Here is a 27663-nt window from a genome sequence, read left to right as displayed (position 1 = left end):
TGGAATATTGTAGTCCTGAGCTCTGGGGAATCCAATCTTCCAGTTTCAATTCTATAACCCCAAATTCTGTAAATTGTATATTATTTACACAGGTTACAAGAAAGTACTTTGAAAATACTATATTGACATTGGCAGGTCCTTAATTTGAATTAAGTGAATAGTTATTGAAAAAAGAATTCCTTTTTAAGTGACTGTGCTTGTGCATGTGTGTCTCACATCTAGGAGTGGGGGTGGGGGTGGGCATTGGGAGAGACAGAGACCAGACAGAGACAGACAGAGAGGGAGAGTAAGGGGAGTGGGGCGAGAGACAGAGAGACAGATGGAGATGCATGACTTAGGAAACGGCATTATAAATGTAATTTCTCCTTTCACCACTGCCACTTTTATATCAGGAGATTTATAAAAAGTCTATGTAGTAAATATACAAACACTAGTACCTAACAAATTGTACTAGTAATTTGTTATTACTAGTAAAATTGTAAAACAGTCACTTAATTTTCCAACTATTTCACGTAAATTTTTATTAATTAAAATATTAACTCATTTACTTCAATCCCCACTACTGAAAAGTAATCTTCCTTTATTCTTTGGGAATAAAACTTTTCCTGTTTATACCATAATATGTCTTCAATGCAGGAGTGAAATGATGATTACAAAGCCACCCAAAAATAACTACTGGTCAGAAAGTATTTTGATTGCCAAGGGACGACCCAAGCTCTTTCATAGTGCTTCCATTTTGTCATATAAATTGCTACTTAAAATAAAATCTTAATTAGTTTGTACTTGGAAATTTTTATTATTTAGAGAACTTTTGGGGCCATTTTAGGATGTAATTTGTAATATGTAATCAAGTCCAATTAAAAAAGGTAACAAACAGACATCTGGATAAAAGAAGGCTGAGAAACAATACTGAGAATTATTAGAAGTTTGGTTGATATAGCTCTAGAAAAAAAACTAAATTAAGATTTGATTTAACCAAATCTACCAATGAAAAAGAAGTTTTATTGATTGAAAAACATAGGCTCTGGTGGCCATATGCTGGCTTGCTCCTATTATGTAATTTTGCTTTCAAATTTTGATAAAATGTGTCAAACAGTAATTTCATCACCTATGTCATTGTGAATCTTGACCCTTATGCTATCAGAACAAATAGTAATGAACATAAGAAACCTAGTAACTCAAGCACCAGAACATAATTCATTATTTAGAACTGGAGTGTCTCATTCAGAGTTACCACACAAGCACACCAGCCTTTGTGTAACTCCAAAAGTGTCAAGAGCTTCTTTTCATTGTGATTTTTTTTTTTTCAGTGGGTTTCCAATAAGATAAAAGTACCACTTAGAGAAGTCCACACTCACAAGCACTGAAGAATGGAATGTTTTTGCCTTTGGTTTCTGAACAGAAGTACTTACAGTGTTTTTAGATCTCACTATCACCCATTCAAGGAAGATGTGTGTGAAACAGCCAGTATAATAAACCCACACTTTCAGTGCCAGAAGAGAGTTCCAGTTCAGCTACACAGCCTCTTCATTTTACCAGCGAGGACACTAAAGACACATGGTTAACAAAGTGTCTTTTACAAAATAGATTCTCAGTAAATATTTATGAAATGATGAACCACGATAGATAGCTATAGACAGAGACTGAAAAACAAAACAAAATAAAACAAAACAACAAAGCAAAAAACTCATTCCTTCTGATATGTCACAGCCTCTGAAATGGCTTAGTTGCCTCTAATGAGGTGAGACTGAACTAAGGTGAGGAAAAACCATAGATACATCAACAACAATCCATGGTCTGAAAACATTTCTGTCACACATGTCAATATAGTGAGTGACAGGTTTTCGAGACAATATTCAAGGGCAAAAGTATAAGAGTAGGTATTTATAACAAATAAAATGGGAAAAAAACAAAGTGTCTATATTTGACTCCCTTTCTTGGTGGATAATTTTTAGTGAATTTTGCTAAAGAACAGCTTCCATCGCTGAGTCAAAAGCCTTGATCCACGAGAAAAAGTGCCTGGAAATAGATGTGGCTGATTGTGATTAAATTGGTCATTTAAAGACATCTCTAATGTTGCATCAATTTTTGAGCCTCAGTATCTATTGATTACTTCACAGAAAGTAAAGGCATAGCAAGAGAACTAAAAATTTAATGGCTTCAGGAAGGATTTTTGAACTCAATTTAAAAGAACAAATGAAAGTACTTGTGAAAAAGAGGTATAGAAGTGGAATTACATCTGGGTTTTGGAAAATTGGGTTGCTGGTTTCCTTTTCTGGGAGGCAATGAAATGAAAACAACTGTATTTCCAATTAAATGGCTGGGCCAAGTGGTAACTCTCTGCATATGCTCTTGGATCACTCTATCCTTTTTGGTAAAGTTCTCATAATTGAATGGTGCTTGCCAGAACATGAAATTCAAAAAACAAAGAATCCTATGTAGACTGAATTATAAAACCATGTTAAGCAAACCTTCCTACAGAGGCACAGGCACCTGGCAGTATGTACACTGGTACATAGATATATACGCACTAACACTCAGCACATACTGTCTCCACTCAGCTACTCACACACTGCCGTGTGGAGAAAAACACAGGTAAACAAGAGTCTCAAACAGTTTTAAGATAAACATCAGAGTCGATCGGATTATTTAGCACTTGCTGAATTGCTCAGGAATCTAAGGCAATAAGCCTACTTCGAAATATGAAATTATTCTATTCTTAATGAGTAGAGATAAATGATAAGCTATTATTGTTTTTCCAACCTCTTTTCCAAGCCCATTACAAAAATAAATCACTGTGTTCTCTAACAGTTCTAAAAACAGTTTGTTACCATGTTTCTTGTATGATTAAAAGAAGTAGTAGATGTCCATATTTACTAAAATCTTGTTTTTAGTTACATTCAGAAACAAATACATCCCAGTTCTCCATGGTGGAAATTGTCTGTTTGCTCATTCTCTTTCGACTATTAAAAAATCTTTTGGAATGAAATGCATTGGCAGTGCAAAAGAAAAAAAACAGTCCATAAAAATAAACTGATTGAATTAAGCATTCAAATGAGTTCTTTGCCAGGTTATCTGCAAGCACAAGACTCTACTGTCATGTTAGGATATACTTTAAGTACCACATTCTTATTTTCATCAAAGAATAAGATGCTGAGCGAGGACATCTTTTCTGGCACACAGCAAGGCTCAGGGATTCCAGGGACGACCCCCACAGCTCTCACTATACTCTGGATGGTGGCATGGTTTGATGGCTTCAAAGACTAGAAAAGAAATGGGAGAAGAACACATACATTAAGTGGAACTGCTTTTCCATTCTTCATCCCTCATCCTGAAATACATACATAATAAATTCCTTTCAGCAATTTAATAAAGCCCTGGCATCATTACACATTTAGCCCAATCTCCTACACCACCATCACCAGAATGGTTATCATTTATTAATGTGCCAGGCATTTTATATTATATGTAGTATCTCTATTCTTACAACAAGACTACCTTTTCTTACATTTTACAGGTAATGAAATAGACTGAAAAAGTTAAAAACATGTCTAAAATCAAACAGCTGGTAAGAGTGAGGCTTTGAATCCAGTTACCTAAATAAAAATCATTTAATTAAAAAACAACTGAGTTCTCAAACAGCTTTAATACATCCTAGGATGTTTTCAATAATAGGACTGCAACACAAATGACTTCCTAGGGTTCCATAAAGAGCCCTAACAAGCACCCTACTTAACGCTGACACATTATTGCCACGATTGTAGTGATATTTACACTATTTTGTAAAACTAAAACCAAGCACGTCAAAGGGCATTGATTTATTTCATAGTGGCCACGAGGATAGATTGGATGATTACTCCAGTATATATTCACCTGTCCTTAGAAACAACAACGGGGGTTAAGAAAACCGCACCATTGGCCACTGGGGGTCACTGTTGCTCCATGGGTTCAGACTTCAATGCAGTAGAGTTAAAAGTGTTCTAAGAGTGGGCCATGTCCTCTGGGAATAACGTAGGGGGCCTAAGGTTATCCCATGGATGTCAGAAGTTTGACCAAAGAAGCCTGGGTAAAATCTGTTCCTGAGAGAATGCCAAATGGGAACATTAACATCCATGTGAAACATGTGGTTTCATTTAGTAAGCGCCTTACAGCCCTGCTGGGCACTGAGAACAGTCACTGTTCCAAGCCCAGAACGCTAGGTATTGCCAGAGTGGTCAGAACGTCTTCAAGAAGTGCCACACTTTGCAACAGGATTTTTCCCAGTGTCTCTTTTAGGCAGGTGAAAACATTTTTGTTTTAAGCATATTTTGAAACAGAAATGTGGTAACTTGCCAGAGATCACATGTGAATTCAGGAGTAGGATTTAGGCCAAAACTCTGGCTTTTAAATTTCAGGATTTTGAGCCATGTTTCTCATAGCTCAAGAGGCACCTCTGCCCCAATGAATTGGTATTTTAATTTCATACTCCTAAAACTCCCACTATGGGAAACTGGAAAAAGTTAAAAGGTTAAGGGCACATACAAGCCAAGGGAGAAGCAAATAATATAGAAATCTGGCATACTATAAAAAAAAAAAATATGTAGAATTCTTTTTGGCAGAGAAAGGGCAAATCTGATTTGTCTCATCCCATCTTTTAATTTTAACGAAAACAATTATCCATATGTTAGCCTTCAACTTTTTTGTGAATAGGCATAAATTATTTAAAAACTTTTAATGATGGACAACTGTTTTTTACCCTTTCTTCCTAGAGACTTTAAGTATGTGTTAAAAAGAATGCTAACTTTAAATTAATTAGCTTTGCAAAGGAAGGTATTCTCCCTTTAAAGAAAGGAAGTCTAGTTGTTTTATTTTGTACATCATGTGCTCTGCAGCTCCAATAAAATATGTGTAACTGACACAAACTGCAGTCGGTATTATATAGTTTATGTCAATAACCATTGTTTGTTATTTCATCTGTATTGTTAATATCCAAAGAAAACTTTTGCAGCCATCTACTTTTCTCTATTGATTTATTCTTGACTCAATCATCCAAATAGCTTACGATAATGTCCCAAAGAGTTTTTTTAAACAATACATTTCCCCGACATTATTCTGTTATTGTTAATGTTTTAATGACTCCTATAATATTTAAATTTCATATGACTAGGATCATATGATGAGGTCTCGATCGATAAACACTGCGATGCACCAATATTCCTCAGTGCCTAGAACAGTGCGTGCTTTATGCACTGAATAAGTACTTGCTAAGTGGATGAAATACTTATAAAAAATAGCATACCCTCCATTTTACCTATTTCTATGGAAATAATTCCCAACAACAAAAATAAAAGTTTCTGTGCAAATGACCTGGAGTAGATATGGAAAATATTCTTGGGTGTTTCCCAGGAAAATTCCAGCCCTTTTTTTTAAGCTCTAACTCACAAATGATAGATTCAGAAACTATGAGCTGTCTCTGGTGGGCTCCTGGAATTAAATGCAAACCCGTGATTCTGGGTTGGTATGTCTTATCAGGAACCTCTCAGTTTTCCAGGGAGTTTCCCACTTTTTTTTCTCATTATAGAATCCTCTGAACAAGCTGCCACTACCAAGAATAATTATGTCATGCACAAAAGATTCATGTACTAATTTGCTTATTTAAAGCATATTGCCAGTCTTTAATTTTTGTTTGTTTTTGAGTTCTGGTCATATTTCTCATGATTTTCTTTACATAACTTGGGAAATCATTCAATCTGTGTTATTTCCCTCCCCAGTCTCCTTTTTTAATGAGTGTGAAACATGACTTCATCATCAGTTCAGGCGGTTTTTTGCTTAGGTAACTCAGCACATCAAGAGTTAGGGTTTTTAGAGTTCATAATTGTGAGCAAAATATGGAATTGGAAAACCCAGGAAATTAATCCAGGGGTATCATTTTGAACTCATTAAATGCAAATTTCTTCTTTATATTGGATGCTTGGTTCAAAGGGTTTAGATTCTGTGCTGCCTAAGTCTGTGTCATTGCTGTTTCTAGCGTTTGCATCATTCCATGCAAAATAACTTCATTCCTCTAATCCTTGTTGGTTTTCTTGGAGCTCTGTCAGTGACAATGGCTCTATCATTTTCATTGGAAATCTCTGTTTTCCATCTTTGCTAAAGAGATAAGAGAGAGAGGCAAAGGCATACGACTTGGCTTTAGCTATATGGGTAGTTTTCATCTCATGGCAGAATTCCAGGGATCTCTCCCTAGGAGAACAGATTGGCTGTAGGGGGCTAGAAATCAGAAAAATCCAAACTGCAGCGTCTGTGAATGAAATCTGCAGTGGTCAGGCCCGCATCTGCCAAGCTATGTATGATGTCCTTGAGATGAATTTGATTACAAATGCATTAGCAGGGAAGAGTATGTCATCAGCTAAGAGCCCTCATTCCTGACCAGGGCCGTGGGGTTTTGCTCCACACTCTTCTAGTCCAGCCCACATGGGTGTGATAGCCCAGAAACTATCTAATTGGAATCAGTGAAAGGGCAAAGCCTGGAATTTGGGAAAGGCAGAACACAGCTGTTCTGAATTACAGAACAGGTTGTCGACTTTTGCAGACGCAGAGCCCCACCATACAGAGCAGGCTTTTTCGCTCAGGAGGCCAAAAAGCAGGAGGGCCAGCAGAGGAGTCTGGCCTGGGAGAACTTTCCTCTGGGGCAAAATGTATATCTAAAGTCTGAAAGTTCTTTGGCGCCTCAGTTATTCCACATGTGTTTGTACTGATCTGGTCAGAGACTTTATTTTCCTCCATTGCTCGGACTGTATTTCCATTTAAACAGCTTGCTCTGGTTACCGCGTCGGACACCGTGCTGATAACGGCGATGCTGATTAATTACATAGCAGCTTCCTATCGCTTCACGTTTCCCATCGTTTTGGTGACTGTACCACTTGAAAGCCACAAAGCCTGGAAGGCTTAACGGGAACCACTAGAATCCTTAAAAAGTTAAGCGGATCTACACTAGGTGATGAGAGACTGAGAACTCCATGTAACAGCCAAACTTCCACTCTCAATTTGGCAAAAGGAAATCTCAAGCTCAGAGAGAAACTCCACACTTATCCCTGTTATGTCTCCGTGGAGTTCTGATGCCATTCCAAGTTTTGACAAATATTATTATGAGTTCAGTTGCTGCAACCGATGCTCTCCTGATTCTATTATTCTCCAAAGAAACATTACTGGAAGAGCTTACGGGCTGTTGTACCCATAGGGAGAATCCTATTTTAGGCTTTGTGATGTTCAAAAAGAGACTAGAAACATTTACAGAACTTCTTCTTGTCTTACATCTTTTATTCTCTTGATCCCTTTCCCTGTGTGATCTTTCTTCAGCCCCCTGCATTTAATTCTCTGTTCTCCTCAGTCTCGACAATGGTCATTAATAATACTGTCACCAGCAAATATTCATGGAGTGCCTACTATGTGTAAGGTGCTCTAGTACCTCACTCTCCCATTGTTTTTATTATGTAGATACTATTATTTTTATTATTTACTGTTGTACCCCTTTCAAAGCTGAGAAAATGAACACACAGAAAGTTTGAGTAACTTCCCCAAAAAACCATAGATGGTAAGAGGTGGAACCATGATTCAAGCCCAAAGGACTGGACTCTCAAATTTGCTACTAATAGTGTGATTTTTGGACCGTCGTCATCAGCAACATCTAGGAGCTTGTGAGATCTTCAGAATCGTAGGCTCTACCCCCAGAGCCACTGGATCAGAACCTACATAGTAACATGATCCTTGGGCAATTTTCAGGCACGTTATGGTTAAGCAGCCCAGCTATGACCAAGCATGTACATTTAATCATTCTGTTGCACTAACATACTTCTCTCCTTACACTTGTCTCTGCTGTTCTTTACTTATCCCTCATAAGTTTTAAAACTATTATTCTTTAGGTCACTGAGAACCATGGTAAACTTGTACTGAAGCAACAGCAAAGTTTTTGAACTGAAAAAGCAGGCTGAGCCAACAGGAGATGGGTTAATTTTTGGGGAGTGGAGACGAGGCCATGTCTCCAAAGTTAGAAGTTGAAAAGCTAACCGACTGAGTATCGCTGCATTTTCATGGCTCCCTAGGCCCTGAAATCGGGAGTCAGGAGGGAAGAGAAAAACTCCTCCCCCAGGCTACCCAGAGAAATTACAGTTTATGAGAGTGAGAACAGTTATTTGGAAGACACAGAGAGGCCCACTTAAAAATCAGTCATCCTGGGTTTAGAGAGAGATTTTGAATCCATTTCTGTCTCTCAACGCTACAAAGCAAGCCACTCTTTAAACTAAAGATTCATCACTGCCTGTTATACTTGCATCTTTGCTGTGTGTTCTTAAATGCTATCCCACTTTGAAAAACTTTGTTTGATCACTGAAATGTCCTTTATGAATATTAGGCAAGATAAGGCTTTTACATAATTGTAAATGTATATAATCTTTACTTTGTATTTCAGTTTACAAAACATGGAATCAGCAAAAATTTTGGGGAATCAGCAAAAATGTTAGAACATGTAGAAAGCTCATGCTTCTGAGACATTCTAACAAGAAAATGGAATTTCAGTCAAATTCCTGGCCCTGAGGCTGCCACGGCTTTGTTCAGTCGGTCCTTTGCTTTGTGCGTGTGTTATATTTAGCATCCCAATAATCACAGGACTGGAATATGAACATGCTACTTTAAAAATTTATAAGCAGAAGTTGCTTACTCTTTGAAGCAATTTTTTTTTTATCATAGAGCAGCAAAAGTTGATTCACTTCAAGTTTTGCAAAAAACCAGAAAACCAAAAACCCCTCTATTCTTCCTCTGAATTCTATTTCTAGAACCACTTTTCATTGTATAACAGAAATTCAACCTGTTACAAGCTAACAATGCACGTGCAGCAATAAGCTTAACTGAAGGCCAGAGGGCACCGGTATGTTTCACTAACTCTAAATTAGAAGAGAACAATCACTTGGACTTGCTGGGCAAGGTGGGGGGAGGGGCGGGGGGGGGCTTTTGAAAATATATTTGTCAGGATACTGAGTACTGATACGATAAAGTACACTCCCCATTGATTTTTAAATAGACACAGTATGGGGACAGAGTCCCAGAGAGCAGTTTCCAGGCTCTCGTCCTCACGTGGAAAGGTGCTGGTTCAGGTAGTAGATGGCCATCAACTGTGACTGGTTGGCCATCACCTGTCACCAGCTAGCCATTTGCCACTGATATAACTGCCATGGCTGCGCTGGTTGGTTGGTTGGTTGGTTGGCAGGCAGACATCCAGACGGCGGATTGGGGATCGTGGGGATCCTACTTAGTGTGTCTTGCCCGGCCTCCAGCGAGATGGGGGTGCAGGAAGACCCCTTGTTGGGGCACTGGTGTATGTTTGCTTTTGTATCTCCAACCCAGCCACCAGCAAGAATATAGTGGTATGACTCCCCTATCTATGGCTCCGTGGGTGTTCCTTTTTGGCCTCACCATGTCCTGAGTTCTTATGCGGGGAGCGGGACTAGAGTCCCTGCATGACACATGGGTAAGCACTGACCAGTTGAAATGAGTCTTGGAAGAAGTTTACAGAGTCATTGCATACTATTCTGCCTTCCATTTTGATGTTTATCAGGAAAGCAAATGAAATAAACATCTGGTGAATTTCATGAGGTGAGTTTACCTGGCTCATCCCTTATCTTGACCCCCTAGGGGACAATTCATCTCACAAAAGACTATCGAAAAATATTCTTCATTAGGACATCAATCCAATTAATCCTTTCCTTTGCTCCCATCACGTCCACTCATTATCTGAATACCCCTCCAAGAGCAGCCTTCCTTTATTTGGGGCTTGCTTATCGTGAACAGGTGTAGCTTCATCCACAGCTAAATTAAGACCACGTAGCTAAATATGCACCTTGTTTGGAAGCAACACAAAAAGCATATTTTACACATACATTTTTTCTCATATCTTTCTTCACACTAATACTGACTTCATATTAGTTTAACAACTATTAAAGAAAAACCAAGCATAACCATATTACCTATTACACTTTAGAATGTAATAAAGAAGCGTCCAGGTGGATTTTGTAAATGAAATCACACACTCAACTTAGTGTGTCTTTCTATTCTATGGAAACAGGAAGTACAGGACAAAGAACCATGGCTACCTTTGGCATGGGGAACTGGCATGCTCCAGAGCAATAGTAGGCATCAAAGGACTTGGGGGAGATAATCCATTCACTCCAGCCAATATCTGCAAAGTCCACTTTAAGGTATCGCCTGGCACAATTCCGAGGTTCAATCCATTGCTTTCTTCTTGCCTTCTTCAGGGTCTGTTCATCAAACTGGAGTGTCTGGCTATTCTGGTGAGGTCCCTTTCTCTGTTTCTTCTTGTTCTTACTCTTCTCAGGGGGCTGAGTCTGAAGGGTCTTATACGGCTTTCTCTCCTCCCATACCCCATCCTCCTTATACTGATATTCTGCCCCAGGAAGCTCATTGTTCTGCAGAGGCAGCAGGACCCCAGCAGAACGCTTCTTCCTCCGTTCAACAGAAAGGGCAGCCCTAATATGGCTATCCAGTTTGGGCACAGCTCCCGTGGGAAAATGCCGGTGACCTTGGAAGCTCGATACCACACTCTCTGGCTCAGAAATGGCAGCATCATTGGCATATACCAAGATATAAGGTTCAGGAAAGGCTAACATCTTCTTTGGCAGCTGGTGTCCTTTGGAGGTAATGTTAACTCCTATGAGGAACTCCTCATTTTCCTTGGCCTTCCTCAAGAGTTGAGTGATGTCTTTAGACAGCCAGGGTACAAAGTCTCGATGAGGTTTGGTTACATCTCCTGAAAGATGACCCAGGAGTTGGCTTTGGTTTCTGTTGGAGCTGAGGATCCAGGCAGACAGGTCAATCTGAATATGTTTTCTCTGAGCATGGTGTGAACATCCTCTTGACACTGGACAGCTCAGGCTGATGTTTATTAGCTCTCCAACATAGAAATACAGTGTGGCAGATAAAATGTTTTCAGACTTGGTTAGAGAAGTCAGGTTAAAAATATGCAGTCCCTTGTTTTCAAGGGTTCCTAGGAAGGAAAAAAAAAAGGAGTAAATAGGACTTCTACCTCACACCATATACAAAAATTAACTCAAAATGAATGAACTAAATATAAGAGCTAAAACCATGAAATTTTTAGAAGACATGGGGTAAAATCTTCATGGCCTTGGATTTAGCAATGGATTTATCTAAATTGATACACTAGATAAACTGGACTTTATCAAAATTAAAAACTTTTATGCACCAAAGGACATTATCAAGAAAGTCTGTACAACCTACAAAATAGAGAAGATATTTTCAAATCATGTATCTGATAAAATCTAGTATCCAGAATATATAAAATACAAGTCAACAACAAAAAGTCAAACAAACCAATGAAAAAAAAATGGGCAAAGGAATCAAATAGCCATTTCTCTAAAGAAGATATACAAGGGCCGACAAGCACATGAAACAATGCTCAACATCAGTAGTAGTTATTAGCAAAATATAAATCAAAACCACAATGTGGTACCATTTGACACATACTAACTAGGCTGACAATAATAATAAAAAAACAAAATAACAAGTGTTAGTGAGGATGTGGAGAAATTGGAACCCATTTACATTGCTGGTTAGAATGTAAAATGCTTCAGCTGCTATGAAAAATAGTTCGGCAGTGCCTCAAAAAGTTAAACATAGAAATATCATGTGACCCCACAATTCCACTCCTAGGTATACAGCCAAAAGAACTGAAAACAGGTACTCAAACAAGTACATGTGCATGCATGTTTATAGTAACACTATTCATAATGGCCAAGGGAAGAAACAGCTCAAATATCCATCAGCTGATGAATAGATAAACAAATTGTGGTCTATCCATACAATAGAATATTATCCAGCCATAAAAAGGAATGAAGGACTGATACGTGTTACAGTGTGGATGAACCTTTAAGACATTATGCTAAAAAAAAGAAGCCAGGAACAAAGGTCACATATTGTGTGATTCTATTTACATGAAATATCCAGAATGGGTAAATGCATACAGACAGAATGCAGATTAGTGTTTGCCAGGGGCTGGAGGTGAGGAAGAATGGGGGGAAACTGCTTAATGCTACACGGTTTTATTCTGGAATGATAAAAATAATTTGGAACTAGGTAGAGTTGGTGGTTGCACAACACTGTGAAGGTACCCAATGCCACCAAATTGTTCATTTAAAAATAGTTTTATGTCATGTGAATTTCACCTCAAACAAAATACAGTAGGAATTTTATTTATTAGAAAATTTTTTTTTCTGGATTGTGTTTTATAAGCTTTGTCTTGTTTTATACTTAAACAACTTGATTTGTTTGGTATTATTAGTATTATCATTATTAGGTTGGCCCTGCCCTCCCTCAGTGGGCCATTTGCCATGAACATTTTTCCATTAAAAAAAATAAAATAAAATAAAAAAATAAATAAATAAATAAATAAATAAATAAATGAATATATATATATATATATATATATTCATTTACTTATTTAATCCACCACCCCCCACCCTTCTCCCCTTTGGCAACTATCAGCTTGTTCTCTATATCTACAGGTCTGTTTCTGTTTTGATTTATTTATTCATTTGTTTTGTGTTTTAGATTCCACATATAAGTGAAATCATATGGTGTTTGTCTTTCTCTGTCTGACTTATTTCACTTAGCATAATACCCTCTAGGTCCATTCATGTTGTTGCAAATGGTAAGATTTCATTCTTTATTATTGCTGAGTAATATTCCATTGTGTGTGTGCATGTGTTTGTGTGTATATCACCATTATTTATGAGACTACCAAGAACTATTACTATAAATTTGGCAAGTATTGTAATAGTTTGTTATCTGAGGCAATGTATATAGTCTATTGGTGACAAGCACTGATGCAATTAGACTCACCTGATTCAAGTCCTGGCTTAGCCACTTTGGACAAGTTGGTATTGTCATTTATAAAATGGAGATAATACCTACCACTCTTGTCATCAGAATTAAATGAGATGTGTGTAAAGCAGTTTATAAAGGGTCCAATAAGTGTTTGCTAATATAAATTATTATTGTGATTAGTGCTGGTTTAACCATGTAACAGGGATTACATCTTCTTCTACCTGACTCACAAAATTTACAGTGCAAGATGAGGATGGGTAAGCAAGACCCTGTATCTCACTATTCAGATAATATATCTGAAAAAATGAGCTGAATATTTAAAAGTGTCATAAAGAATTAATGTTGTTTGGAGCTTGTCTGAAGTTTATGACATTCCATGAATTTAAGAGTTGAATTTCATCTATATAATTGAAACTGGTCAATTGTATTTCCAATTCTTCAAATCCAGAAATGAGAGAGTGTGACAGAATGGGAGATTGATTAGTGAGGACAGAAGTTGATTCCTTCCCTTCAGATCATCTAATGCGTTAGCAATAAGGCTGAGGTTAGACTTGAGTCCCCAGGCCTGGGATGGGCCAGAGCTGGGGCCCTCCTCTGTGCACTTGCTCCATATACATGTTTGTTTCAGAAACACCCACGCAACCGTGAAATTATGCTCTTGATCAAAAACATATTTCAATAAAAACAAAATATTTTTATAAAGACGCAGAAACTTAAAATGAGTTCATTGAGTCCCCAAGCACAAGGGAAGTGCAATGAGAAATATATTTTACTCATTTTTCACATTGTGTGAAGGAAAAAGGAGGAAACTGCCATTTGTGTACATCTGTATAATCCATGACACCAGCGTAATATTTTACAGAGCTTTATGCCATCAGGATTATTCAGACTCTAGTCTTAATTCATACCAGCCACCAAAGCATATATAGCCAAACTTTGTAGCAGATGGAAGTTTAAAATGGAAGGAAGAGCAGTCACTCTGTTCTGAGTATGTGGCAATCGAACAGTTGCCAAAGGAACATCCTGGCAGGGAAGAAATGAACTCTGAGGAATATGGGTGGTGTGTCTTAATGGGTAAACAATCACGCTCCCTTCCCCCACATTTTGCTTCAAAATGTTTCTTTCTTTCAAACATATTTCCAGACACCTTGTGACCTGCTGTTAAATGGCCTTCACCCGAGTCTAATCTTCAATATCTTCCCATAAATGTCTCAGAAATCTGCCATATGGCCTCTTCTGATGACTTTCATTTTAATTCAGAGCATTATTTTGAAGTTAAAGCCCTATGGCCCAGTCCCAACTCCACCATGCTCCACAGCTGTCCTCAAGTAAATAACTTAAGCACCGTAAGCCTCAGTTTGCTCACCTGTAAAACGAGCCTGATAGTATCAACTGCAGAATTGTGAGAAGTAATTGAAGGGATGCAGGTAAAGCACATAGTGAATGTTAGCTAACTAGATTTGCACTGTCCACTGTGATAGTGATTAGACACTGAATTTCTAATTGCAATGTTCTGTAGGTGCAAAATACACACTGGATTTCAAAGACTTAGTACAAAAACAAATGTAAAATATCACAGTAATATATTTTATATTGATTACATGTTGAAATGGTAATATATGGATATATTAGGTTAAATATTGTAATATTGTGATTTATAATAATAAATGTATATTTGGTCTTCCTCTTTTTCTGGCAGAATTCCTAAAACCCTTGGAATTTCCTAAGTATTAGAGCTACAAAGGTGTCTTTTGTTATGTTAATTAGGTGACTTTTGGAGGTCAGGTAGTGATGGTGGCTGGTTGCCAGGGGAACAAACCCAGAGATTAGAGTGTTGGAAACTTTCAGTCCAAGCCTCCTGACTTCTCTGGGGAGGGGAAAAGGGCTGAAGGTTGAAGCTAACACTAATGCTTGATGATTTAATCAATCATGCCTATATAATGAAGCCTCCATAACAACCCAAAAGAAGGGGGTTTGGAAGGGCTTTCAGGTTGGTGAACATGTGAATATTTCAGGAAAGTGGAGCACCTGGAAAGGGCATGGAAGCTCCACACCCTTCCCATGTACTTTGCCCTATGCGTTTCTTCTATTTGGCTGTTTATCAGCTATATCCTTTTATGATAAACTGGTAATTTTGTGAGTAAATGGGTTTTCTGAGTTTTGTGAGCCTCTCTACCAAATTAATCAAACCCAAGGAGGGGTCACAGGGGCCTCCAATCTGAAGCCAGTTGGTCAGAAGCATAGGTAATAACCTGGGCTTGTGATGAATGTCTGAAGTGGAGGGAGGTCTGAGCCCTTAACCTGTGAAATCTGATGCTACCTCCAGGTACATACCGTATTTCCCCAAAAATAAGACCCAGCAGGACAATCAGCTCTAATGCGTCTTTTGGAGCAAAAATTAATATAAGACCCGGTCTTATCTTATATAAGACTGGGTATATAATATAATATAATATAATATAATATAATATAATATAATATAATAAACACAGTACCTGGTCTTATTTTACTATAAGACCAGATCTTATATAATGTAATGTAATGTAATATAATACTGGTCTTATGTTAATTTTTGCTCCAAAAGACGCATTAGAGTTGATTGTCTAGGTCTTATTTTCGGGGAAACACGGTAGTATCAGAATGGAGTTGAATTCCTGGATACCCTGCTGGTGTCTAAGAATTGCTTCTTGGAGTGGGGAACCCTTCCCCTTTCAGAATCAGGTGCAGACCATTTAAAATATAATATATTATTAAAAGTAACTTGATGCCGTTTGCTCTTGTACCATTTCTACCCAGGAATGCAGGATCCCTGCCTGTTCTAGATTCCCTCCTCCCCCAGTTTTTCAAACAATAAGCTCAAAATCTTAACCATTCCACAAAACATTCCTTGATTTCTCTAACACACACACATTATTTTTGCCTTCTCTGAACTTAAAGCACAGAATTTCTGGGTAAGTCAATGTTCTTTCCCACCAAACAACCCAACAAATAGTTTTTACAATGGACAAAAACAGTAATTAGAGGACTGCATGGAATTGAGCAAATGAGTATGGGGAAATAAATAAAAAGGAGATAGCACCTCCCTGCAAGTAGAAATATGTAATGATAATATCTATTCAATTATTCTCATGATTATTTTTCAGATTTTATATTAATATAACTTTTCAAATGAGTCCCTTCCTATGCTTAATAACAGTTTTTCAGTAGGATCCTCTCTTCCCCATGAATTGTAGCAGAGATTTATCCATGGACATAGATATCCATGTTCAAATAGTAAATAAAAAGTACTTTAGTGTTCACTTGCCCTATTCTTCTGAAATATTGTGATATATATATATATATATATATATATATATATATATGGAATTATTGACTCAGAAACCCAAGTTGTACTTTCTGATTAATAAGAACTGATACAATAATAATATAAATAAATGATGAGTTTTTCAGGTTACAAAACAACAGCTTATGCAGTTTTAGGCTGTTTATAGTCTTTGGGTACCAGAAAATAACACTAATTGTACACCACACCAATCCAATTATATCTAGAGTTACATGCTTAATTCCAGGTGCTCTCATTTTGTTAATATAGAAGAGAGCAACTAGGAAAGTAATCAAGATGTTGGAGAATCTAGAAATTTTCAACGAAGTCTGAGTTGAATAAATAGAAAATACACGGCCTGGAGGGATTAAAAACAGTTTAGTAATGACATGTGAATGGTTTGCTAATACCTGAGGGGTTTCAGAAAGGTCAGTGTCTCCCTTTCCAGTGTCAAAGATGAGACTGGGTTATAAAGGTGATAGCTGAACGGAGGCAGAATCCAGGCCAGTGTAAGTCATGACCTCTTAAGCATCTAGCCTGACATTGAGACCCGTCTGTGGGACTAGGCCAACAGAAGATAGATTTTCATAATTCAAGACTATTACAGAAGGATGTCTTTATGGTAGGACGGGTGTGAAAGGTGACTAGATAACCTCACAGATCCCTTGCAAGGAACTTCAACAGGCTTTATTTCCAGCTCTTACCACGGAAATGTTTTCAATGCCAGAACGTTAACTACCAATAGGTGGTGCTGTTTTCTCACGGTTGCTGGCACTGGCACAAACTTGGATTTTCCTTGTTGGGGATACACCTACCGCAGTCTAGTTAGGGTTTGCCATTGGCGTTACAATCTTATTTTGAATTTTCCAGAGTCATAATATCTGTGAATTGAAAAGGGGTTTAGAAGTGAGGTGAGTTTCTGAACAAGCCGTACTCCCCTTTGCACACCTGTTAGGACTTTTGCACCTGCTACTGCTTCTCCCTGAAAGGCTTTCATCCAACCCTGTTCTCTTTAAATTCCAGATTTGGTTTTTAAGGCAAAAGACAGGCACCACCTCTTAAAACAAGCTTGTCATGACAACCCACTCCTTTGGTTTGGATCCTGCCTCTATTACCATTTTCATCACACTGTTGCGCCTTCCTAGGACCATAAACTCCTTAAAGACAAGGCCCTGTGGTAATTAACACCAGGCTCTTCAGCCCCTAGCATAGGGCTTAATGCTTCAGCTATGCTCAGTAAATGCTTCTTTTATGAATACACAGATTTAGTCTGGCCCACACATTAATAGAAAAGCAAAAATGAAGGACCACAGCAGTTACCCAGTTAGTTAGCAATCAATTTTGGAGAGGAACCCAGGTCTTCAACTAGCTAGCTGGAACGTTTTAGGAGTTCAATGACTAAATAAAGACAGAAGCCTTATTTCCGGTTTTATCTGAAAACAAAGGCACCTGAACCTAAGGGCACCAAGGACTCAGGGAGGAAACTGCGACTGAGGACCAGCTGTACTCTTGCAACAGTTCAGCTCCTCTCGAGGAGTAGATGGTAAGTGGAAGTTCACCTTCGCGCTAGCCCACACACAACATTTTCAAAGGGAATTAGAACATACAATGGGAAGCTTTCTATGTAAAGTCTGATTTTAAAAGAAATAGGCTAAATGAAATCCTGATGATTACTTAAATCCCCAGGAAGCAGGGAAAACATTTTAGTCACACAGAAAATATGTAACTAAGAACAATGTTTTTCCCACTTCTTTCTCCAAACAAAGTACAGCTGCTAGAAATGCCAGGGGTGCCTAGGATGGGGCCATATGCACTCGAGGTCACCTGCAAAATACTTGCTGCAGATACTGAGTCACGACTGCAGTTTCTCTGTCCCACCCCCAGCTTTCAGGCAAAGGCAAAATGGAGTGTTTCTACAAAGTACACCGAGTCATAGAATTTTGCTGTTCTTGCAGAGTCCCAGTCAAATGACTGAGTTTTATGGGATCTCAAAACAACCATTCTCTACGTCCAAAGTAAAACATGGCCAAAGATGATATAATGTATGTTTTTCTAGAAGAGAGCAAAATGTTCATTAATCAGTTTATCTACTCAGCCTCCACCCAAGGGCATTCCAAGACTGTGAGCTTGTGGAGGGCAGACCCACGTCCTATAAATCTTTGAACTCCTAGTATTTCGCACAGAATGGAGCATTTATATCCTGAAAAATATTTGTTAAACTTGTTGAATGAACAAATGTGTAAATTTACCAGATTCAAAAGTGTTTCCTACTTCACACCGAAGTGAAAAAACTTTCAAGTAGTTTCAAGTTCCCAAAGTCAGCAAAAGCCCTTCTTGGGTTTAAGTGCTGTGTGGAGTTTCCTTCCAGTTCAACAGAAAAGAAGCATTATTAGAACAGTGTATATAAAGTAGAATAGTATTTCCATTCAACATATACATAGTAAAATGCCTCGTGAGAAATTCTTTCATGGTAAATTAAATTTTAAAGGATCCTGTGCCTGGCTGATAGCTTTTTCTACTTATCTTTTCTTATCTAGCCCCTTCAACATCTAATTCAGCTCAGCTGAAATATTTACTGAGTACCTGCCATGTGGCAAACTATGCCAGGTCCTCAGAACGCAAGAAGGAAATGAGATATACTCTTTGCCCTCCAGAAACTAGCTTTACAGGCCCCGGCTCCCATCCTCCTCCTTCTAGCAAGTCAATTAGGCCTCACACTTTCTGCAGCTGTGAAAGAAAGGTAAGAAGTCTTGATTAACTTACTTTGAAGCCCTCTCCAGGGCAAAAACTGTCATAAGGATAGTAATATACCTTCCAAAGTGAAAGAAGCTGACCATTCTATAAATTCATAAACCATTTGTTCATGGACAGGCCCACTAAAAAGGCCAGGACTTGCATGTTAATCAATCTTAGATTTTAGACGCTGGTTGTGATATGATACTCAAAACTCTAATGACATGAGCATAGAGCAAACTCTCAGACACGCATCAGAATCACCTTGATTGTCACAACAGAGATTTCTGTACTCTACCCTTAGAGTTTCATCAGGTGGTCTTGCGTGGGCTGGAGAATTTCTACCAAGTTCCCAGGCAATGTCAAGGCTACTAATCCAGAGGCCATACTTTGAGAACAATGAACTTCAAGAGCTCACTGTAAAAAGGTGCAACTCTGCAACTCACCAAGGTCAGGACAGAAAGAGTAACTTCTTGAATGTAGTTTTGGGATGTCATAGATTGTGTTACAAGAGGACTGCCATCTCTTTCTATTTACATTGCCACCCAGATGTGTCCTTTGTGCTCTAAACAACTGCACATGATTAACATGTTATTCATGTTTAAGGTGTTGTGGGAAGCTAGAAAGAGATGGAATATTACAATATTATAATCTTAAAATATTAAGAATATCTCATTTACATAGGGCTTCTAAACTTTTAGTGCATTTTCACATTCATTTTCTCAAATGAGTTTTGCCAACTTTCTGTGAGACTGGTACAGTAGTTATGACTTAACCCATTTGATAGATGGAGAAACCAGGCCTAGCAATATTATACGACTTGATTAATTAGCAGTTTAGCCAAGATTAGCATTTAGCTCTCTTAATTCTTAGCCTCAGGTAATTGAAAAATTGAAACTCCAAGAATCTCTTCTCTACTTGAAAACCATTTTTCTTAACCCACTCCAAAGTACAGCAATTACACTCAATTCAAACAGTCTTTAGATTAGTTCCATGCAATAACAGTATTCTTTGAAAGAAAAGCAAATAACATCATGTTGGGCCTCATCTGTTTTAACTGTAAAATCAGAGGACTGGACAAAGAATTCTGCATTTCTAAAACCATTGGATACAATAATTTTATAAAAGAAATATTTGACAGAACCATACTCACTAAAGTCAGAACTTACTGAAGCTAGTGATACAGTAGGATCAGTTTGTCCAAAAACTTTTTTTCACAGTATGCCCAAATAAAATCAAGGCACTGCACTTACTGTGGTTCTGTTATCAAGAAAAGATGGATTTTAAAGGAAGGTCGATCATTGAAGGAGTACCAAAACACACCATGATCAATTGGTTCTATGACCTATGTGTGGATGTTGTACATAAAGAGATAGCCATGCTTTTAAAAATATTACCCCTGAAAATGTGTGTTACTGGGAGAGTACTCCCAGTACCAATATGCTAGGACACAACCACTAGTAACGTGAATAGACTAGCAATTTTCTGGATTTCTAAATATATTCCACATATGAGGGCTCTTCAGTTACATTGTCATTCTTTACTACTGTCCAAAGTAGATATTATCCTGGTATACTTGTGTTACTTGATGAATATTATGTCAGTGTTTCCATTACAAAATTCTATTTTCATGGGTTCATAACATAATCTTAAAGATTCATTCTGAATTGAAACTTGGCATAGAAAAGCTCAAGATGAGACTATTTGTGATGCCAAACTTCTTTCCACTACTACCACTGAAAAAAAGTTATTAAGATACTGATTACTAGGATATAGAAAATGAATAGATGGAGAAACCATCAAACTTTGGGGAGAAAAGTTCTCATGTTGTACCACAAAAATCCTGAATAGTGAATAGAAAGTATGTGCAAAGTTAATCAATAATTTTCAGTAGGCTTTTTGATAGGTATGATTTTTATTATATCTAAGAAATACAACAAACAATGGGGATTATATAAGGGATTTCACAGGTGTATTGAGTAAATGTGTCTTTAATCAAGGTATTCATGGTGATGAAACATTAACCAAGGGATGTGTATGATCTCTAGTGAATTTTTCCACAAATAAAGTAACTTTTCTTTTGAAGGAATAATGCTAGTTGTAAAATAGCAAATATTAATCCTATAGAAGAAAACAATGAAGAATAATTCATAAAAAAAGAGGGAAAATGAAATGTAACGACAGAGAAACTCGTAAAGTTACCTGCACAGTTTAAAGCGTAAAAACAGGAAGATGGTGCAATGCAAATTGGACCCCAGTCCAAAAAATAACCATGTAAATGAGACAATTTTCACTTGAATTTTGCATATCTTCTTTCTTGAGAAATTAGGGGTAACCAGTGTGTCCCCAACTAGATATCTTAGAACCACAGTTCTCTAAGATGCTCCCTTGGGAAGAAAGTGAGCCAATCTTAAGGGGACTCGTCAGCATTTAAAGGACCTGAAAGGTCCCATGGGAAAGAAAACTGATCATTTTTTCCAAACTTATTTGACCATGGCACCCAATTTTGTGAAATGTGGATATCTTCCAAAGACCCCTTTTTACCAAATTTTCTCCTAGAAAATTAGATCAGAATATTAGAAATAATAAGTTTTGAGATGAGTTTAGTATGTTTGAAAGTTGTTTGGCATATACATCATGATTACACATTTCTTCTTCTATATAAGAAAGGGGTTGGAGCCTCTTCCAAATATAAAAATTGTATAATTTCAAAATGCTTACAAGCATATTTGACATTCATATCCCTATTTAATTTTGAGAAAAACCTGATTTGATTGAATTAGGTCAATCAAATGCTTATAAACTTCTACTGCTTAGGTAAAATGTATGTAATCCTTTTACTATATTCTTAATTATGTATATATTTTTAATGTACAAATATTCCCTGAGTGAATTATCTGCTTAAGGGATTTTTTTCATTGACCGGCATGGTCTCTTGGTCTCTTTGAGTGTGTCTAATTATACTGAAGAGCTAAATTTAAATTATTTTTTATGTAACTTATTCTCTTTCTCCTTTCCATTAGCATGGATAATCAAGAATTCATGGTAGTATGGATTTTTAAATGTCAGAGATTGTAAAGCTGTCTTGCCTATTACAGTAAAAACTTCATTAAGGGCTATCATGTATTCAAAGAAGTGTATAATTCAAAGCAGCTGTACATCCAGTTCCCCCTCTCCAGATGTTCTATTGTCTTTTGAATAAAAATGTTAGCTAATCTAAGTACGCTTTAATTTCAAGCCTAGTTTCTAGGTGCCAGAAATTTCAACTTAACTATGTTTTAATAAAGTTATTATATCCCCTTACCATCAAACCCATCAAAAATGATGCTTTCCTACCAGGCCATGTATTTTACAGGAATGGCTCCTATTGGAAGTCAACATTCAGCCCTTAATTATGCCTTTCGTAAAGCCTTATATTTTAGCCTTGTACTTCAGAAACATGTCAAATGATATTTTAAAAAAGATTTTTAGTCATCGACGCTTCCCTTTTTCACTGAAGAAAAATATTCACTATTGGGTTGGGATTACCTCAATTTTCTTTGCTTTTATCTATGAACTCTGTGTGATCTTTTTTTTTAGAAAGGTGACACATATCCACTGAAATGCAATCTTTTTGTAGTTATATGTCATAAGTTAAAATAATGACAGTTTCTTAATAAGAACACGTGTGCTTTAATTACTTTCCTGAAAAGCTTAAATTTATGATTACGAAAAATAAGATGAAGTGAGCATGGCAATGATGAGAAACGAAGGAACACAAAGTATGTATCTCAAAAGATCAAGCCAGGAGAAAACTTCATGTAAACGACTCCTCCTTAATGATACAGTCGCCAAGGACAACTTAAATTAAGATGAAAATAAAAGCTGATTTCATAGGCCTCTTGTCTTCCTTCAAGATGGTATGTTGTTTTCAAGCTGAGCTTCTCTGTCATCAGTACTTTTGTCAATTACCTTTTACAAAGGCAAGAGAAACCTATCTTTATGTAAACCCTTACACATCACAAGAAGACTTATGAGTGTTCCAAACGTACGGTTTTGGCACAACAACTGCATAGCGTTGTGGGAGGAGAAAAAGGGGTTGGCAGAAAGTGTATTTAGGATGAATGCCACCCACCATCAAGTAATGGCTTAAGTAGAAAGTAATCAGAGGGAGACCACAGCAGCTAAATTTCAACCAAAGATATTCTAGGTTTAGAACAATAAATAATTTTAATCAGGTATGTTCCAAGGAGCAAATAGGGGTCTTAGGCCATAACTCAGACTGAACAAGCACTTGGCAAGTCTGCCAGATCAGCAGCCACGCCACACACACCGCACACCACCTGACCTGCCATTACAATCTGTAACACCATTGGTACAGAGAAGCCCATATGTTGTGAAATCTAAACACTATGGACAAGAAAACATATCTAATTTATTAATGGAGGCAGCATCTTTCACCTACATCAGAACGTGTGTCACAAGACGAAGGGTGTTATGAAAATGCTGATACGGATAAAGGAGAGGGGACACACATGAAAGCCTTAGCACCTTCCTGGAGTCCTGCCTTATTAGAGCCAGAACTGCCTTATAATAAGGTCTTTTTAGTGTGTTAGTAACTAAACACTCTTGGAAGAGGTCCAACACGAACCACCCCTCCAGGAGTCTCCCATGTAGTAACATGACACTTAAGCTTCCACAAAACCCAGTGTCTACGTTTGATGAATAAGTCATTAAGACAGTCTCTGGGATGCTAAGGGGATTACTTTGCTTATCAGGGCACACAGCCTTGTATATAAGCTCGAAGCTGCAATTCATCATTTCACGGGAACTTCTGGCCTCTGTATCAGAGTTTATCATTTGATGGCATACGACTACAGTGAGGCTGATAAGAGGCATTGAAATCATAGTGCACGGAACGAGTTGAAGCCAAAAAGCATATGGCGCCGGAGTCACTCAAATCCTTATCCATCTCCCACTCATGGTTCACTCAGCCCAAAACAAACATACAGAGAAACTATACAATATGTGTCAATGAAACAAACTCACATTCTACCTCCAAACCCTGTGATTCACAATAAAAATGAAACTTGTGGATACAAAAAATACTCCCTAGGAATATAACCAAGAAAAAGGAGTATCAAGGGAAGAGTGATTTGAGTATTTTCATGTATCCACCTGCCTTGCCCACCCAACTTCTTCCAATTCTTGTTGGTCCCACATGCCTCTTTCATGTGAGCTCTGCCCTCAGAGCTGCACTAAAGTAAACAGCATTCAGTGGTGTGGTCAGCTGTCAGGACAGCCTCCTCAAGTGGCTGGCGTACTGTGGATAACCCAGAACAGGTTTCTGTTTCCTTAGCAGAGGCCAGCTCCTCACAGATTATGCTCACAGCTTGAAGAAGAAAGTGAAATCTGGTTCAGCTCAGATTCTAGCTAAAGACTTCTGCATCAGAAAGCATAATTCACATTTATTGTAAATGTCATCATGCCTATGAGCTCTAGAGTGTATATTTACAGTGTCAACTTAGGGCTTTCCTTGATGGATGCTTTGGTTTTCCCTTTTTTCCAGGAGTCCTACATATCAAAGCTTTGGGAGAGTTCTTTCTAGTGATTCTGACAGACTTGATAGAGAATGAGGCATGGCCTCCGTACTTGAAGATTCTTGGCTATTTTTCAACCATTCACTGAAGACAGGCTTTGCAGTTATGTTTCCCTTTATCGTGAATGCAGTGAACAAAAAAGCCTGGTGCATCCTCAAAGCATATAAACTGAGTTAGTGTCCAGGAAACTTTCCTTCAAGCTGTTAGCACAAGGGAGGCAGGTTGTTAGCATAAATTATTCCCTTCACCACAGGGGCCAGGAGAAACCTTGTTAAGCCATGAATTTCAGTCCACAGTGATCTGTGTGTTGAAAAATGGGATGAGCAGATTTTTCATCGGCGGATTCCAAGAGGTGTTTACACCCACGGCTGCTTCCCCCACCCCCACTCCTCCCAGGGTGGATGGTACACCTCTATTTGCCCAGATGGGTTTTAAAAGATACAATGAGCACCTGGTTTAGTTTGTGTGTTTGCCACCAAGTGGGGGGGGGGGGTGTCAAGTAGAAAGTGTCAACTATAGTAACACAGAGGACGCGAGTTAAGAAGGGTGCAAGATCTAGAGAAGCGATTGTCTAAAAGGCTAGGGGAGGACGTCTAGTTTACGTGTGACTTTTCTCTCCCGTATCCTGGGGTTGGCATAAAATGACATCTGCCTCTAGGTAAACATGGCTAAAGCCCAGTTCCAGGGAATTTCCGCTGACCGACTTAGGAAACATCAACATAAGCACCCCAGAGGTGCTCCTACCCCCAGGGCAGGAAGGCTACGCTGGGCATGGGAGGGGGGTAGCCCTTCCCCTTCCCCACGCTGTTCCTCCAGCCGACCCCTCCGCCGCTCCGCGCCCTTCTCTCTACTTCTCCTTCCCAATTCGGACTCTCAAACTAGGCTTACTCGCTGGCGAAGTGCGGGGTGTGACGGGACCGAAGGTCTCGAAGGGCAGCTGAGAAGGGTGAGGGAAGGTCTCTAGGTAGTACTATAGAGCCTAGGGTAGATGAGGAGGCTGGGGGTGGGGTGGGGGTCCAAGGAGAGACCTGGGACAGCGAAAAAGAGTGCTCTTCCGACACTCACCTGCTGCTCCCGCTCGAAAGCTGCGAACCGTGTTGCCTTCGCGCAGCGGCTGGGGGCGCAGGGGTTGCGAACCCCGCTCGGAGGACCCTGGTATCCGCGCCGCCTCGGCTCTGCCGCCGCCGCTGTACCTGTCATAGAGGCGCAGCATGTGCTCCGACACCTTGTCGTGCGGCTGCAACAAGGGGCCCGAGCCACCACCTGCCGTGCGGTCGCCTGGCACATCCTTGCGGAGCTCCGGGAAATGCTGCTTCAGTCTCTCTCCCTGCGCCAGGCTCACGCAGAAGCACCCCAGCCACAGACACACCAGCCTGCGCGTCCCGGCCATAGCGAGGTCCCCGCAGCGCGTCCGCTCTCTGCGTGGCGGGGGATACTACAAAGGCGCCAGGGGCCGGTGGCCGAGCAGAGGGTTGAACTCCAAATTAGCTGGGGCGAGGGCTCCCGGAGTCCGGACACTGCCTGAGCAGGACAGTGAGGAGCCCCACTTTTTGCGCTGGTAGATCGCGGACCTGCAGGTGGGCTCTTCCCGGGCTGCGGTGCGGACCTCACAGGCGCAGGGCGCTGCAGGCGCCGTCTCCACTCGGGCGCGGAGAAAGAGCTAAAGTCACGGCGTGTGTGGCCAGGGTGTTCTCAGGATCTGTCTCTATCCTCCCTCCCCTCTTTGCTTTCGGGCACACCCGGCCTAAGCGCGGCACTGGGGGACGGGAACTAGCGCTGCGTCGGGCGCAGTGCCGGAGCGGGGAGCGCGCGGCGGGCCTGAGGGCGCTCGCTCGCCTTTTCTAGGGATTGGAGCAGCCGCGCTGCGGCCGGACCGAGTTTTGAGTGTGTGTGTGTGTGTGTGTGTGTGTGTGTGTGTGTGTGTGTGTGTGTGAGAGAGAGAGGGGGGGGGAAGAGAGAGAGAGAGAGAGAGAGAGAGAGAGAGAGAGAGAGAGAGAGAGAGAGAGAGAGAGAGAGAGAGAGAGAGACTTCGTTCTCTGGCTGATATGTACAGTCCGCAGCCAATCTCGCCCTCTCGCCCTCTCTCTCGAAGGCAGTTTGGATCCTGCTATAGCTGGGAAAGAAGGGAAGGGAAGTAACCCGCAAACCCGCACGCGGAGGGAGAGAAGAGGAAGTAGGGGTGGAGGTGGTTGGGGAGAGGAGGGGGAAAGGAGAAGATCAGGAAGAAAGAAAGGGTAGGAGGGACTGGGTATTTTATTTTTTTAATCCCCTTCAAGAACATTGGCTGTGACTTGGCCAGCAAGAGGGCAGAGCAAAATAAACTTCTTCCTGGCTTCTTTTTCCTCTGATTCCAAACAGAATCAATATGAAAACACCATGCTCTCTTCCTTTCCTGAGCCTCCTCCCTTGATGAACATTGCGGACCATGCACAGGTGCCTGTGAGGGTGTCATCCCATCCTATCTGTCTAAGAAGTTACCCATCACAGCTCCTCCTCCTCTTCACTTTGCATCCCCCCCACCTCCAGCGCAAACATATTACGACTCAATCCCATCTTAGAAACTAATAAATAAACAAGCAAACACACCACAAACATGCATCCCACTCACTCATTCCCACTCAAGAGGTTCCTCTGAAGATTGGTGGTGGGTGGTGGTGAAACACAAGGGCTTCTGGGAGACCCCAGAATCCAGGGCAAGCTCTTAGAGTTGCTAACTCTGAGATCCTTCCTCGCCCTCTCTTTTCCTGTCTGTAAAATGGTGATTAAACTACTGGCCAATATTTCACCCCACATTTATGTCCTAGGCCTTTGTTAGTTTTCATTTTTCAGCGTGTATTATCTTTAAAGAATTTTCACAAGGAAGCCCATTTTACAGATGAAGAAACTGAGGCCAAAGGACACTGGTAGATGACAGAGCTGAGCTCCAAACTCAGTGAGTCTGACTGCTGGGCTCAGGCCCTCAATCACCACACTAGTATAATAGTAATGACATTAGCATTTAAACTGACATTTCAGTGTAACAATTCATGTAAATGTTCTTAGCACAGTGCCTGGCCTGGTGCAGTAAAGCCATCAGTAAATGTATGTTGCAGCTATCTAGTCCCTCTTTGGGAGCAGAGTGGGGTTTATTGAAAAGAAAAT

The 27663-nt window shown here is 39.5% G+C and overlaps 1 protein-coding gene across 1 annotated transcript; it reads right to left on the bottom strand.

Annotated features, from left to right (window-relative positions):
- Positions 1-210: 210 nt before the first annotated feature.
- Positions 211-26475, bottom strand: BMP3 (bone morphogenetic protein 3). The gene is made up of 3 exons (XM_019720129.3): positions 25588-26475; positions 10122-11032; positions 211-3263 (listed from the first exon to the last, which is right to left on the bottom strand). Exons 1-3 carry the CDS (start codon positions 25910-25912, stop codon positions 3072-3074), a joined length of 1428 nt encoding a protein of 475 aa, XP_019575688.2. The 5' UTR covers positions 25913-26475; the 3' UTR covers positions 211-3071.
- Positions 26476-27663: the final 1188 nt, after the last annotated feature.

Source organism: Rhinolophus sinicus, chromosome 1 (genome assembly GCF_057876585.1).
Source record: "Rhinolophus sinicus isolate RSI-liver-muscle chromosome 1, RSI-T2T, whole genome shotgun sequence".
NCBI classification, from domain to species: Eukaryota; Metazoa; Chordata; class Mammalia; order Chiroptera; family Rhinolophidae; genus Rhinolophus; species Rhinolophus sinicus.
The sequence above is the reverse complement of the archived record's forward strand: the minus strand, read 5'-3'. Positions and strand labels throughout refer to the sequence as shown.

What these genes read in the sequence shown, in the direction of transcription:
- BMP3 (XM_019720129.3), bottom strand. Translation starts at nt 25,912, where the DNA reads ATGGCCGGGACGCGCAGGCTGGTGTGTCTGTGGCTGGGGTGCTTCTGC. An exon ending in CTTTCGAGCGGGAGCAGCAG is followed by an intron (nt 11,033 to 25,587) that starts GTGAGTGTCGGA and finishes TTTCCTTCCTAG; the next exon opens with GAACCCTTGAAAACAAGGGA. An exon ending in GCCAGTTCCCCATGCCAAAG is followed by an intron (nt 3,264 to 10,121) that starts GTAGCCATGGTT and finishes TTTCTTTTCTAG; the next exon opens with TCTTTGAAGCCATCAAACCA.